This window comes from Cryptotermes secundus, unplaced genomic scaffold, assembly GCF_002891405.2.
Source record: "Cryptotermes secundus unplaced genomic scaffold, Csec_1.0 scaffold1963, whole genome shotgun sequence".
In the NCBI taxonomy this organism is placed as follows: domain Eukaryota; kingdom Metazoa; phylum Arthropoda; class Insecta; order Blattodea; family Kalotermitidae; genus Cryptotermes; species Cryptotermes secundus.
In genome coordinates this window covers 41,260-57,334 of record NW_019737431.1, presented here as the reverse complement: position 1 = coordinate 57,334, position 16,075 = coordinate 41,260, and the positions used below count along the sequence as shown (strand labels likewise).

General features: G+C 36.3%; 2 protein-coding genes across 4 annotated transcripts in view; one reads left to right on the top strand and one right to left on the bottom strand.

Annotated features, from left to right (window-relative positions):
• Positions 1 to 15,214, bottom strand: part of LOC111870461 (transmembrane and coiled-coil domain-containing protein 4) — a 29,143-nt gene extending 13,929 nt beyond the window's left edge. The window contains exons 1-6 of one of the 3 annotated variants that reach the window (XM_023862772.2): positions 14,998 to 15,214; positions 12,264 to 12,396; positions 11,674 to 11,840; positions 10,014 to 10,158; positions 3,856 to 3,988; positions 2,399 to 2,643 (exon numbers count right to left, since the gene is read on the bottom strand). In XM_023862772.2, the coding sequence (XP_023718540.1) occupies positions 2,399 to 2,643; positions 3,856 to 3,988; positions 10,014 to 10,158; positions 11,674 to 11,840; positions 12,264 to 12,351 (778 nt within the window). In that variant the 5' untranslated portion in view covers positions 12,352 to 12,396; positions 14,998 to 15,214. Of the gene's footprint in view, positions 1 to 2,398; positions 2,644 to 3,855; positions 3,989 to 10,013; positions 10,159 to 11,673; positions 11,841 to 12,263; positions 12,397 to 14,997 lie in introns of those variants that run through there. The other 2 variants (XM_023862771.2, XM_033753856.1) reach the window with 2 other exon arrangements.
• A 92-nt stretch (positions 15,215 to 15,306) lies between these two features.
• LOC111870460 (conserved oligomeric Golgi complex subunit 5) overlaps positions 15,307 to 16,075 on the top strand; it is a gene marked incomplete in the record, with an annotated part of 29,733 nt that continues 28,964 nt past the window's right edge. The window contains 1 exon segment of the mRNA XM_033753855.1: positions 15,307 to 15,471. Coding sequence (XP_033609746.1) covers positions 15,463 to 15,471 — 9 coding nt within the window.

Genomic DNA, 16,075 nt, shown 5'->3' with positions numbered 1-16,075 from the left:
AATCTCAAGTAAAAGGTATGACAATGCATAAGTCCAAAAAATTAATTCTATTAATATAATCACATGTTAGTGACTAGACATGGAGTTTCAATTGGTAATTGGATTTACTGAATGCTGTAACTCACAACTACAAATAATGACAACACTCTCATTAATCTACGTACATGCTCTACGAATCACTATAGCCCATGCTGTCTTCTCAGTTTGTTCTGTCTTCACTGATCACTGCTTGGTAGTGACTCCTAACAGGTGAGATTCCCCTGCTGCTGTGCTCATGGCCAACAACCAACCGTGCCTACTCACTCACAATTAACTACTTTGGTCAGTTAGGTCTGTTGGGTAGATTTTTGCTGGCCATTTCCGGCGAAATCAACCTTAGTTTTGAATATTATATTTAAGCATCCTGTTGCACTCCATACGATAAATGATATAAACTCCGTCTCAAGTGCAAACAATATATTTTGTGTCTTTTGATCTTGCTCCCTACACTACATGTTTCGGCCTCAGACGGCCATCATCAGGTGTATAACACTCACGTCGCTGTCACACTGCACCCAGTTCAAAATTTAACATCTAAAACACTCTCCCTGTCATTATCAACTTCTACTTCGTTGATAGCTGTCCACCCGTAGATTACTTCACACACGTTAATTTTGACTTTATTGTAATAGCACCATAATAAAATCTTTAGTTCTAATTTTAAAACTTTAAATTCTTGTCCAAATTTTAAAANTTTAAAATTAGAACTAAAGATTTTATTATGGTGCTATTACAATAAACTCAAAATTAACGTGTGTGAAGTAATCTACGGGTGGACAGCTATCAACGAAGTAGAAGTTGATAATGACAGGGAGAGTGTTTTAGATGTTAAATTTTGAACTGGGTGCAGTGTGACAGCGACGTGAGTGTTATACACCTGATGATGGCCGTCTGAGGCCGAAACATGTAGTGTAGGGAGCAAGATCAAAAGACACAAAATATATTGTTTGCACTTGAGACGGAGTTTATATCATTTATCTTAGTTTTGAGTTTGGTAGGAATACATGACCATATATTTATTCTTTCCAGGACTTTTACATGATTTGAAATTGGCCCTCCTCCTTCAGTCTGTCGGTTGGTCTGATATTTTGCTGTTGGCCTTTACCAGTAGTCATTCTTGGTCCCAAATCCTGATGGACTCATAACCATATTTTACTGTTTCATGACCCTGGGAGCTGTGGAACTCTTTGGTCAGCCTCCTACATTGGTTGGTCTGTCAAATAAATTGCTGCTGGCCTTTGCCAGCGAAGTCATTCTTGGTTCAGACCCCCACAGATCTCATAACCATATTTTACTGCCACATGACTTAGGGAATCATGCAACTCCAATCCCTCCTACTTTGGTCAGTCAGTCGCTTAAAGTGCTGCTGACACTTGCCAGCACAGTAATTCTTGGTTTAAAGTGCTGATGTGACCTGATATGACCCAGGGCAGTCAGGAGAAAGTAGCTGCATGACTCCCAGAGATGTGAAACACAAAAATAGATCATGAATCCTGCAGGACTTGGAACCACAAATGACTGTGCTGGTGATGGCCAGTAGCAATTTGCCTTATGAAACCTGCCTCACATCAGTCAGTTGGGTGTCAGCAGTTGGTGGTTAGCTGTGAACCACTGAGCACAGAAGCAGCCAGAGGAATCTGCATTGTTAGAAGCCACTGCCAAGTAATAAGTACACAACATTTTTCTGTCCAGATGACCTGTAGGACACACTCCTCAAGTATGGCCAATACACTGCAGAACACTGTGTGTGTAATGTTATGAAACTGACATTTCCAAGGGTTTCTGTTGCTATAATGATGTACTTGTTATATGCCACACTCATTCTGTAGTTGTTTCTTTGTGCCATCATATTTTTATACTTACATCAGAAAATTCCATATAAATTTTAAGTACCTAACATTTTTGAGTGGTCAGTATCTAGACTACATAGTGCCAAACAGTAGGATGGCTGGGTGTATTAATAAATTGGAAAGGATTTGGAAGGAAGCAGTTATGGCTTAATCGAGGAATTATTCCATAATTCGTCTGAAGGAACTAAGGAAAACCACAAAAGATACACAATCAAGGTTCTCAGTGTCCCAGCTAAGATCTGAACTATGAATCTTACAAACACAAGTCTAGAGTGTTGCTGGTATATCAACCTGCTCAATTCCTACATATTTTATTCTCAAATAGTACGACTAATCATGTCAACTTAAAATTACATGATATGTTATTTACTGAAAGCAGTCTCCCCCAGACTGATTCCAATACAGTCTATTTAAAACAATCTATGCCATTCAAAAATACTAGAATGAGTGTCCCCCCAACAACCACTATTTATCAAAATTTAAATAGTACAATTATAAGATTCCAGTACCTGTCAGACCTGCTCCTGCTACTCCAAAAAGGGAGCCAATAATGGCTATGCCAGCCGTGGACCCAAGAGCTGCTGCACTGGCTCCTCCAAGAAATGTGCCAACACCAGCACCAATAAGAGGAGCTGCTGCCAAACCTCCAGTGAGTCCCAACACAGCTCCACCACCAAGTGTTGCCAAGCCTATTAGAGCATAACGTTTTATTTTCTTTTTACGCTGACGCCGACCTAGCTCTTTCTTCTCATCTCTGAAATATAACAGCCAAACTTAATGAGCAACATCACATACATAGGATAATACATATTACTGGCTTCCCTCCTTATAATACTTTGCATGTTGGTGAACCCATGATCCTGACTTGATTGCCCTTTTGCCCTATGTTGGGTCAACCTTCAACTGCATTAGCAGGGTCCTGTCCTGGCACATCATAACATCAGTGAACTTCCATCACATTAAATGACATTACATTGCAAAAGATAGTACTCTTCACAGTGACAATCTCAAATCAAACAAACATGCACTAGTCTGGGTTTTACTGGGGACAAAGTTTATGAGATACGAGTTACTTCTCCACTTTAGTTAACAACCATGTTTTTTTAATGAAATGAGGTTGGAATTCATGCCCAAAATTGACTACTCAACTTACAATAGGCCCCAGCTCTAATGTGACCAGTATAGTGCTAACGTGATTAACCACTGTGGACTGTATTATATATGATATGGTTCCAGCACATTTGTTGCTTATCCTTATCCTCTTTTCTGCTCTATAGGGCAATAAAATACTACACACCACCATTTATAGAGCGGTTAATATATAAAGATTCCCAGTTCTCTCAACAGTTGTAGATTTGGAACAATACATGTAGATGCCAAGGGAAAAACAAGAAAGGACAGAATTATAAATTAAATTTCTACACATGAAACTGGAACCCAAATTTGTAAACAGTTATAAGAGAAGCAATTACAATGGTCTGGGGTTATGTAAAAAGAGTGGATAAAGAATGATACTCAAAAGGGTATTACAATTGAAAATTAAAGGAATGAGACCTCTAGGATGAGCCATAACAAGAGTGTCTAACCATTTACTGGAAGATACAAAGATAATAGGAAAAATCTGGCAAGAAATCAAAAGGGAAAGACTGTACAAATAAAAAAGAGGTTGCAGAGTTTTTGTCTGATTCTCAGAAATAATGCTAGGAGAGAGGGGGGAAGGGGCTCAAGTTATGAAGCATTACTTGCAACAACTAGCTAATTAGGATGCCAAAAATTAGATGGGCCACAGCTAGATTGGTTGATGCATTCTCTTGAAGTTGGAACAGGTTAATAGGCCTATAACCATGAAGTTGAAAAGGAACAAACTAGTTAATAAGTATTTCCAGATATGACTGAGTAATTTAATATTTCAAATAATATTCAAATATTTAAGGAAGTTTAATTTTTAAAGAACACACACACTTACTCAGTAAGTTCCTTTTGGTCATCTGTCAGATAGTCCACAGCTGATTCCTCAAGCAAATCAACAAGTTCCAATGGTACATCCAGCAGTTTGGCAACATGGCGGATTAGAACACGCATTCTGGCATCATACTCTCCTACAAAATATTAACATATTTGAATGAGTACATACTTTGCAACACCCTGTTCTCAAACACCCTCAGTCTCTGCTCATCCCTTAATGCCATAGACCAAGTTTCACACCCATACAGAACCATATACAAAATTATAGTTCTGTATATTCTAATTCTTAAGTTTTTAGACAGCATATGAGAGGACAAAAGGTTTTGGACTGAATGGTAGCAAGCATTACCTGAATTCAATCTCCTCTTTAATTTCAGCCTGAATCCAATTTCGATTTGCTACTGTTGTTCTCAATATTTGAACTGTGCCACATTTTCAAGGGATCTATTAGGTATATCTTTATGTTCTGAATATATAAAAACAATTCCACTATTGAAATGTGAGAATACTTACCAGATACCAGTCCTTGAAGCAATAAAAATGTAAAAATTAAATTATTCTACTATTTATTTTTCAATGTTAAGCTAGCAAAACAACACTTGGTTTACTTTATGACATGCTGCTCCGCACTAAACCACACTACAGCTCCAGTACAAACCTTTGTTTCATATTACAAGATGCTGCATACCTAACATACATGTAAACATTATTAATACATTATATTTAATGTTTTAGACTTCTCTAACTAAATTTGCTCACATGTGGTGTGTAGGTATGAATCCCTACCATTTCACAAATACAGCCTGCCAGAGATATACAAAGGAAATTAGATCTTATACATAAGGAATGTATACAAAAATAATCACAAAGTCCACCTGGTCACTGCAAAGAAAATTATTATCACTATATTACTTTCACTTTGTCATGTGGCACAAAACTGTGATTAATTAATATCATTTAATATATCTTTTATTTTATTTATTTACAGCTTTTTTAATGACACTCTCAGACTAGCAGTAGCATGACTAACAAACAGCAAACTCAAAAAGGATGTAGAAGGAAGCACTCATGGCATACTTTGAGGTACTATCAAAGTATCTGCCAAGAGGAACTGAAAACATGACAAACATCAGTCATGGTATCCACTTGAGATTCAAACAACGAATTACTGTTTGAGTCAATTTTCTATCTATTTTATCCAGTACTTTCTTCTGCAAGACAAATAAAATGATGGTGGTGGTACTCACAAAGAAAAAACTGTCAATTTTTAGTCCAACAGAAGCCTATTTTTCTAGTGTTTTATAGTATATTCCATACTAAAAATATTCGCTGTGTTGATCAATATGCAATCTTTTATCAGGAACACTTAATTTACTTTTAACATGTCTGCATAGAGTGCCATGCAAGGCATGCTACTCAGTTGCCATCTGTCACTGTGGATTGCAGTGCACTGAACATGACGACTGCATATGCTTCATGCTTCCATTTGATGAATAGTATTTGAAACACAAGTCTACTTGGGTATACTTCGAGATACAGGTCTAGGTTATCATTTTGTATGTGCATCAACTGGATTTGTACATTTTTCTTGGAGTAAACAATCTTGGAAATGTTGACTGTAAATCAGCTGTTAATGGGCATTTCATCAGCTAGCAATTTATCAAATGTGAATACTGAAGTGAATGCTTCTTTTATTTTATTCAATGCAATAAGTTTGATTTCTATGATGCAAAAATAATGAATTATTACTACTTCTGGAGCTATTGTTATTTGCCATGTCTGAATTTAAATCCTCAGTCGAAATTAGTCCTGCTCTGGATTCTATATCTATGTACATAGATCTCTGGAAGACATATTAAATATGAATATGAATATTAGGAGCTGGGATTTAAATCCTCCCATTAGGAAGGGTCTATAACAGCTTTCTTTGATATTCTGGGGGAGGGGGGGAAGTGCTGGTACTGTGTACTGTTGCATACCACAAGGAAAAAATACTAACTAGATATCATACAAGTCATACTACAAATGGAGATGACATAATTCTGCAAGAGGACCAAAAAGTTGCTGCAACAGAATATGGGGAAGGAATATCTCATGCTACCGACCAAGGGGCCCTGATGGAAGAACGAGATGGTACAGCGATCATTACTGCTCACGGGGAGGCTACAGATGTCCAAGGAAACGAAGCAGTGAAAAATTCAGCAGACTCACTCTCTAACGGCGGGGAGCGTCAGGAAGTTCGTACGTCAACCAGAACGAGGAAGCCCCCACTAAAGCTAAGTAAAGATTTTTTATAGATAAGCATAGCGCTGGTATACTTAGGAATAACAAAAATAATAAATACAATACTAATATTCAAATATTTCATCAAAACGTGCAAAGTCTAAAAAACAAAAAACTAAATATCGATGTGTTACTAACTGATAAAACACTAGAGTTAGATATACTATGCATCACTGAACATTGGTTAGATGAAAAGGAAATAGATTATTATAATTTTGTAAACTACTCCCTGGTTTCAAAATTTTGCAGGAAAAATAAACGACATGGAGGCTCATGCATCTATGTCAAAGAAAATCTAGAAGCAAAACCTTGTAAATTGTTTGAACACTATACACGAGAAGAACATTTTGAGACTAGTATAATTGAACTCACTCAATCCAATACAGTTATTATGTGTGTATACAGAACTCCTAACAGTAACATCAATATATTTATTGAAACTATGGATATAATAATAAATGAGTTACTAAATAAAGATAAGAAAATTATTATGGTAGGTGACTTCAATATAGATTTCTTAGGAAACAGGGTAAACTTACAACTACAGACAATGATAAATTCATACGGCTTGGAAGCAATAGTGGATGTTCCAACGAGAATCAGTTCCAGAAGTCAAACGGCCATAGATCAAATAATATTAAACAAGGGTTTATGGGAATATAAATTTGAGGTTATTGAAACAGGATTTTCTGACCATAGCGCGCAGATATTACAAGTACAGATGCAGCAAGAGAATAAGAATCAAAAAAGGCAAGCCAGAGCAGAGAGAGAATATAGAATGGTCAGAACTTATAGTGAAGAAAATGTTCAATATCTAAATTATCTACTAGACAAAGAGACTTGGGAGCTTGTTTTTAAACAAAAATCAGCGAACAATGCATATAATGAATTTCTAGATACTTTTCAGTATTATTATGAAATAGCAATACCAAAAAAATGGGTAAAAAGTAAACAGCATGAAAACAAATGGATTACCTCAGGTATAAGGGTATCAGGAAATAGACTTCGATTTCTTAATAGGCTAATGAAAGAAGGGAATATATCAGAAGAATTTAAAAAATACTATGGTCAGTACAAGAAAATTTATAACAAAGTGATCAGTGAAGCAAAAAAATTATCTAATAACATACAAATAAGAACTTCCGGAAATAAACCAAAGGCTATGTGGGACCTAATAAAGGAGGAGCTAGGCAGTCGGAAAAAAAATAAAAATATTGAAATAAACACTGAAGGAGGAAATACACAGGATCCAAAAATTATAGCAAATGTTTTCAATGAATATTATACTAGCATTGCACACAAAATCTTAAACGACAAATCATTATATACAAACAAAGAAGCTAATGACAATGCAGTAAAGTATAACAACAACAGTATGTTCTTAATCCCAACTACTGAAGAGGAAGTGGTTGGCATAATCAAAAGACTTGGTAACAAAAAATCAACAGGTATAGATGACATCCCAGAGTATATCATCAAAAAATGTTATCCCAAGATAATATCTGCCTTAACATATACAATAAATCAGTCACTCTCAACCGGATACTTCCCTGACCAGCTAAAAATGGCAAAAGTGAAACCCTTGTATAAGAAAGGAAGCGAAACGGATGTTGCGAATTATAGACCAGTATCACTAATTTCTGTTTTTTCAAAAATAATTGAAAAAATTATGCATAAAAGACTTTTATCCTTTTTAAATAACCACAGTTTAATTAGTAACAAACAGCATGGGTTTTGCAAAGGAAAAACAACAAAAACAGCAATTGCAGAGTTCATAGAAGGGGTCTATAAATCGCTAGATGAGAAAGAAGTAAGTATAGGGTTATTTCTGGATCTGTCAAAAGCGTTTGACCTAGTTAATCATGACATATTGCTAAGAAAGATGACAAGAATGGGAATACGAGGGGTTGCACTAAAATGGTTTCAAACATATCTAGAAAGAAGAGAACAGAAAGTGGAAATCACATATAGATGTAGAGAAGCGAATGTAAGCATTAACTATCTATCTCAGAGTAGACCCGTAAGACATGGAGTCCCACAAGGTTCTGTTCTTGGACCAATTTTATTTTTGCTATATATTAATGATCTAGAAGCAGGTATTGAACAAGGAAAACTAACGTTTTTTGCCGATGATATAAGTATTTTTATATCAGGAAATAGTGTTAATGTTGTCCAAAGGAAAATAAACGCATTAATAAATAAACTCACAGAATGGTTTGAAAGTAACAGATTAATTATTAATAAAGAAAAAACGATAGCAATATCCTTTCACCAACCACAAAAAATACAGCCAGAATGCCCACCAATAAAACTATATGATAAAGTCATCAATTATACAGAACATACCAAATTTTTGGGAATGTCGTTAGACAAAAAATTAAGCTGGTCCACACATACTCAAACACTAGCAAGTAAGTTATGTAAAATATGTTTTGGCTTGCGAATAGTCAAAAAAGTATCAGGATTAGAGACTGTTCTTGCTTTATACTATGCGTATTTTCAATCCCTGCTATCATATGGATTGATATTCTGGGGCAATTCAGCGAATGCAAAATTGATCTTTAAGATACAAAAGAGAGCTATTAGAACTATAATGCAAATACAAAAAACAACCAGCTGCAAACAATATTTTAAATTGTTACATATATTACCTCTACCAAGTCTGTATATATATGAAATATTAGTTTACATGAAATCCAACTTGAATGTTTTCATCACTAATTCAGCAGTACACTCACACAATACAAGAAAAAAAGACAACTTATTCATAGTTCCATGTAGGACGAGTCTGTGTAAAAACAACTTCAATAATATTGGACTTCGTCTTTTAAACCACTTGCCGCAATATATAAAGGACATACCAGCACTATACAAATTTAAAAAGACTTTGAAAACATTTCTACTTGAACATTGTTTTTATAGTATAGATGAATTCTTCTTGTTTGGGGATAAATCCTAGTTAACATCAATATTACCAGATAATTCAAGAATAAGTGACTTGTTGAGCTTATACCAGCATGCTATGAATGTATACTGCGCAGTTCTCTTCTGCTTAAAGGAATCAAGACACCATGTTGGATGTGATAGAAAGGACATCATGAGATGGAGGGACGTCTACGTAGGCCGCTTAGAGAGAGATAGAGAATACCAGGCCATCAAGAAGGGCACCAATCTGCTGAGAACATCACATTAGCTATCAATATCATTATTCTAAGGCCACGCCATAGCTTAAGCGATTAGTCGCTGGCTTCCCACCACTGTGATCTGAGCAAGTGGGATTTGTGATGGACAAAATGGCGCTGGGGCAGGTTTCCTCCGAGTACTTCGGTTTCCCCTGCCAATGTTCATTCCATCAAATTCTCCACAAGTGGGAGTATCTAGCCGGTTCTAGATTGTAATCAGCAGTGGAATTGTAACTATTGTAATTTTAATCTGCTTATGTATCGGATTGTTAATGTTCAGAATTGGCTTGACTTGTCATGTATCATGTACAGTGATCTGCAGTGACGAGGTGGATCAATCAATCAATCAATATTATATTGTCATATTATTATCTCTGTATTGCTATATTATTATTATTATCATGTATTATTATATTGTCATATTATTTCTGTATTATTATATACTTATTATTATTTAGTATTAGTATTAATATTAATCTTTGACTTGTCCCATATCATGTATAATGATCCATGGATGAAATAAAATTGAATTGAATTGAATTGAATATCATAAAATTTTGTCTTTAAGAGAGAGATCTGGCTATATAATAACTTTCTGTGACTGGACTCTATTCTGTGTCAGTTCAAACCAATGTATTAAATAAATCTAATTTTAATTATAGTAAGACATCCATCATTCCATGTGGTTCCTTACCTCCATGAACAGCTAGCATTATAAGATCCTCTATGACCAACAACGGTTTTCCATTAAGTGCTGGTTCACTCATCAATAATTCCACATAAGCATCAGGTGACTGACTTCCCTCACCCTCAATCAGAGTAATCATCACAGCTTCAACCTAATGAGACAAAATACTTTATGTTCATTTACTGTCTTGTGAACATTTGTAGACAACTCTACTGGGAAAACTAGTTTACTGAATCCGTTACGTGACCTGTGGCTTAGCAGTGTTCTGGGTAACTCTACAATGGACATATCATGTATGACAAAGTGTCTGTGACCCAGGCTTCATATATGGAAACATGTTAACCTTAAAATTAATGCACCATACATAACTCTGGTTGTCAAAACTCGTTTAAATGTTGTTAAAACAATTTTGTGGCTGTGATAGTGTTTTTCAATTGGTGGTCCAGGGACCAGTGCCAGTTTTGTGGCTTAATTTATGCTGGTCTGCATAGTATAAGACATGTTAAAACACAGCTGGAAAATTAACATGCTACTAATAGTGGCTCTTTCCAGGTTTAATTTTCTTTTAGCAACTACTGCAAGTGATAAATATGCGTGATTATGGTAACTCTTTCATTTTAGTACTACATGATGAAATAAATTATATATTACAGGTAAACATGTTAGATATGCTAGTAAAATCTGAGTTTTACATCATTATTTGTACTGTAATTTTCTGGTCTGTAAATCAAAAAAGTTTGAGAACCACTGACTTTATGTGTCATGATCTGGGGTTGCCTGCCCATTTACTGCCTAAGTATTTCAAAGAATAAGAAGTTCTGGAACGAATTGATCGCCTACTTTCCTTTCATTATATGTTGAGTATCTGTTAGTCACTGGCTTCCCACTGCGGTGGCCAAGGTTCGATCCCGGGTCTGGTCAAGTGGGATTTGTGGTGGACAAAGTGGCGCTGGGGCAGGTTTTCTCCGAGTACTTCGGTTTCCCTGCCAGTCTTCATTCCACCAATTGCTCCACAATCACCCTCACCTATCATCTGGGGCTGGTACAATGAGCCAGAAGTGGCCACAGTACAAGGGACTTAGTCTCACCCCACTAGCAATAATAAAAATAAAATCTGACATGAGATGGACTGCACAGAAATCACTGTGTCCTACAGGTTTGCTCTTGTCATGTGTATGTTTGCTGCCATGGGACTTGTATAAAACTGTACAAATTGCATAAGGTTTGACATTCCTCTTATTAATAAAATTAACTTATTTTATTACATTGTATACATTTATCAGTATTGTATTAAAAACGTGTATGCTATTGGATGACAACTGTAATTCTTAGTTGTGACTGTAACTAGGACGATCTCCACACCTGCATGAGAATGTACTCTCAACAGGATTTATGGAAGGCGAATAAATGGAATGGGAATGTTTAAAGAGCCACTGCCTAGTAATACTGGGTGGGGGGCACAGACATGGAGATAGCAAGGTGATCTTATAAGCCTCTTTTTTTTTTAATAAGAAAGAAGGCTAAAAGTTACTTTAGTCAAGGGCACAAACCAATAAGACACAAAATTAACACTACACAACCTCACCAGTTAAAACAGCACCACAGAATAATCAAATGCACAATAAGTTACAAAATAAATTTCAAATATATTAAAATGGCACATCACCTGCTTAGGTAAATGCAGATGTTCAAGGATCAGTTTTATACATTGTTGATTAAACTTCTGATCCCACTCATTGTCAAATAGTTCGTGAAGAGCCAAGGCACAGATTGCAGCATATGAATAAACTCCAGCATCTGAGAGCAGAGTGCGAAGCTCACCCACTTTGTGTCCTGCATAAAAAAACTCAGTTGCCACAAGGAAATGTTCTACATATGATCACATCTGTATGAGGCAGTGGATCCTAAGAGACCAGAATTTTCAAGAAGATTTTTATCTTCCAGACTGTGATTCCACGTAGTCTGGCAGAAATCTGACATATCAGAGGAATATGCTGCCTTCCCCTTCAGGATGAAAGAGTAAACCAAGCAACCATGAAGCAAAAGCAAGCAGATTACAGGAATCTGCTTGCTTCTTACTTGGATAATTCTTTCAACCTGAAGATGGCAGCAGTATGTACCTCTGAAACAACAGTAAACTTCAATCAGACTCTATAGTGTCACATCCCAGAAAACAGCATTCTTCACAGTCAGTCAGGGAAACCTCAAATCTAACATACCTCCAACATTTCTCTACTTCATACTAAAATCCTTTACCTCTTTCATGTAGTGATGTCGCATTGTCAGTCTCTTGTGAAAGTTCAGCAGTCTCACATTTCTCACACTCTTCTTCATTGGTTTCCATCACAGAAAACAAAGGCTAAAAGTGAACCTGTAAGACAAATACAATCTGATTTGAAAGTGATGTGCACCAAAAAAGGTGTTATTAAACTTTAAAGAGTGCTGAACTGGTTATTGACAGTACTAGTTGCAGCAGCGGTATTTGGGTGGTGGTGGTCATAGTATTAGTATTAGTAGCAGCAGCAAGGGCAGTAGTAGTAGTAGTAGTAGTAATTTATTTGGATACTTTTTTTAACACATTCACTATGGACATGACAGTATCAAACTTATTCTAATTTTATATTATGTCAGATCTTATGTTGTGGAAGGTTTCTAGAGATTATTCAGTTGAATATGTGTCTCTCTTTCTGAATGTTTCATTGTATTTACAAACTGACTGTCATGACTACTGATATCGACATCATCACCTAAATTTTCAAAAGCTGTGATTTTAACATGATACTGTTCTTTACCTTCTACCTCATTTAGTGTCTTGAGACTGAATCTCTCCATATCAAATTCTCTGCTGCTCATTTACTTACTGCCAATCTCTACCTAACTTTTGTAACAGCCAGGCAATGATTGGTGTCACAGTCCACTCTCCACACCTCAAGGTCATATCCTATCAATCAAAATATATGTTTGATCTGATTGTGTGTCTTTCCAACAGAAGACATCCAAGTAAATTTATGAATTTGATTTGTTTCATTCTGGTCCGTCACACTAACAATTACAAATATAAATCACTCCGTCCAATGTGACCTGTAAGTTTTTTACTACATAAAAACTTAATACCCTTACATGTTTCGGTCTCTGTGGACCATCTTCAGAGGGCAAACATCACTATAAATGTACTAGGTATTGTAGCATATAAGTGTACGTACCTTACGTCTAAACAACTTATGTGATGGTGGTTTCCTATTTATAGTGATGTTTGCCCTCTGAAGATGGTCCACAGAGACCGAAACATGTAAGGGTGTTAAGTTTTTATGTAGTAAAAAACTTACAGGTCACATTGGACGGAGTGATTTATATTTGTAAATTTATGAATGTTCTGATGTGGGAACATTCTACTCTTGAAAATTAGATTTTTGGATGTGGCAATGTATACTACTGCATCATTACTAATTCCATGTAAACTCTTGTTCCCAGTTGTTGGTTAGAAAATATCTTTTCTGCCTATTTTAGCAATGAAATATTGTGTTAACATTTTCAAGTGGTATATACAGAAGGTATCGAATACACATTCTGGTTCCTCATAGAAGCTGTTCTTTGTAGCATCAGTTTTATCCTCTGTTTGGGCAGGAATATTCAGAACAATATCACATCAGTGACCTGTTAGTATTATTCTACCCTCTTAACTGCTTACATGATTCTCTCAGGCACAAAAACAAAATCATGTCCCTAATTCATGATTCTCATTCCCATTTCAATACAAAAATGTATAATGACCTACTGCTTCAGTGCCACCTTTGTCCCATCTGATCTCCTGTGCTCCCACTAAATCTAACTAATACTTTGTTATTTCTCTTGCAGCTGTTGTCAGTGAACATGCCCTATACAGGCTACTTGCATTCCATGTGCCGATCTTATGTTCATTTTCCTTTGCTTGGGTCATTTCAAAGAATCTGTCCAAGTCCAAGGTTCTACATAACACTTTCTTTATAATGAGTTGTCATTAGACCCACACCCAACTCCCGTGCTAATAATGAATTAAAATATGGAAGTGCTCAAGACCTAAACTCAGGAACACAGGAAAACAATGAGAAACTTCAGTCAGGACAGTCAGCCTCGAGACCATGACTTGGACCAAAGGTGAAGTTGGGGCATTACCCACACAACTGCAATAGTGGGTTTGAAAACCAGGGTAACTTGTTGGATTAAGAAGTATTCACTTCCAACAGCACTGAAAATTTGTTGGTAAAACTTGAGAACGTGCACTGTTTAATATGTGGTGTGAGGGAGTCATACAAGTAGAATGCCAAGTGTGGAAAGTGGGAAGTGTCAGATTCTACAATTTTATCTAGGCATTGATGGCATACAAAACTGCTGTCACAATTACAAAATAAATCATAACTTTTTATGACCAAAGCTGGGGAGTATTTGTCACGTCTTCTCAATAAAATTCATATTTCCTATGAAATAAACAACTTATGTGACCTTGTTCTCTTAAAAAACTTAATATCCCTAACCAGGCAACAGCTTAGAAATGAAGCCCCAAACTTATAGACCAAAGACGTGATTATGTGCTGCCTGGTCAGGAGTCTAGCACACCTTAGGTCGCTGTGACTGATGAGTATGGAGCAATGGCGGAATGACGATTATCAAGGGAAAATCGAAGATACTGGGAGAAAAACATATGCCAGTGCCTCTTCGTTCACCGCAAATTTTACATGACGTCGAGCGGGACTGACACCGGGCTTCCGCAACAAATAAAAAAAAGCACAGTCTTATTATTTATTATTTACGGCAACACTGTAATAAATTCAATGAGCGGTCCTCTCGATTACGCAGAAATTCAGACCTGAAGATGACGTGAGCATGTTCCTCTGAAAAGATGATACCCACCTAAGAGATTAAACGGTGTCTCGGTCAGTTTGATGACAATATAAATTCGCACTCCCATGAAAATCTCAGCCTTATAACTTAAGTGCAATTAATTTAGACTCACCTTATTACTCAGTCTTGTGTGCAACATTTATATACAAAAATATGCGACAAGCTTCAAATGTCACGGATTATGAGCAAAACTGTCTGAAACTATAAACTCTAGTTTACTTTGAATTAACAGATTGTGTCAGAAAAATAAAAAACAAAATGCTAAAACACGAAAGCGTTAAAGCCAGGCCACCTCCTCTTCTACACGAACCCAAACCACAATCAAAACATATCCAGCTGCCTTCCATTGAATCACTTCCAATTGCAAAGAGGTGTTGGGGTCTTGTGGGTTGCGTTCATGTCAGTACAGGGCGTACAGGTTTTGCGGTACGTGGCGCGGTGTGGAACATTTTCAGTGGAATATTTCTTACATGGAAAATGGACTAGTGTTTTATATTGAGCGATATTGGGTAACTGCCTTTGTTAATTAGTATGAATTACGAAGACGCTGAAGTCTGAATGTAATCACAAGATCACGATGTCAGGCCNCTGAGGAGGGTGACAGACTCAGGGCTTTGAAACTGTGTGGAACTTCGGATGTGAGCACAGATGATGTTTTAATTACAACGCTCACAGCCAAAAAAGGACACATCACAGGGCACAATATACACAAAATATAGGAAGAACGACTTCCATAGTGGAGGAATGACGTAGTACGCGAGTTTGAGTTAGGGCTTGTAAGATGATGGATATTAACAAATTTTGATATATATAAATTTTATTAAAGTTAGCGAAGAGCGTGCATTTTGGATAATTTTATAAATGACACATGATGGCATGCAGTGCAATAGCTTGACGTAAATAACACACCTGAGGATGGCACAGTGATGCCAAAACATGTAGTGAAGTGACATGTGAGATTGAGTACACTACAAGACGGCCAATACATGCAAATCATGAAGAAATAATCTAGTTGAATATGATTGACAGATTTGTTATAAAAAAGTGCAGGAATAGGATTAATTGCATCAATTTTTTTTTCATGTAGATAAGATTGCAAATGTATTTCTCATTTCCCTTAATTTAAAGGCACTAATCAGAAATACTGTGACCTCGTTTAATATTAGTCTCTACAGACAATAGCATTTGAT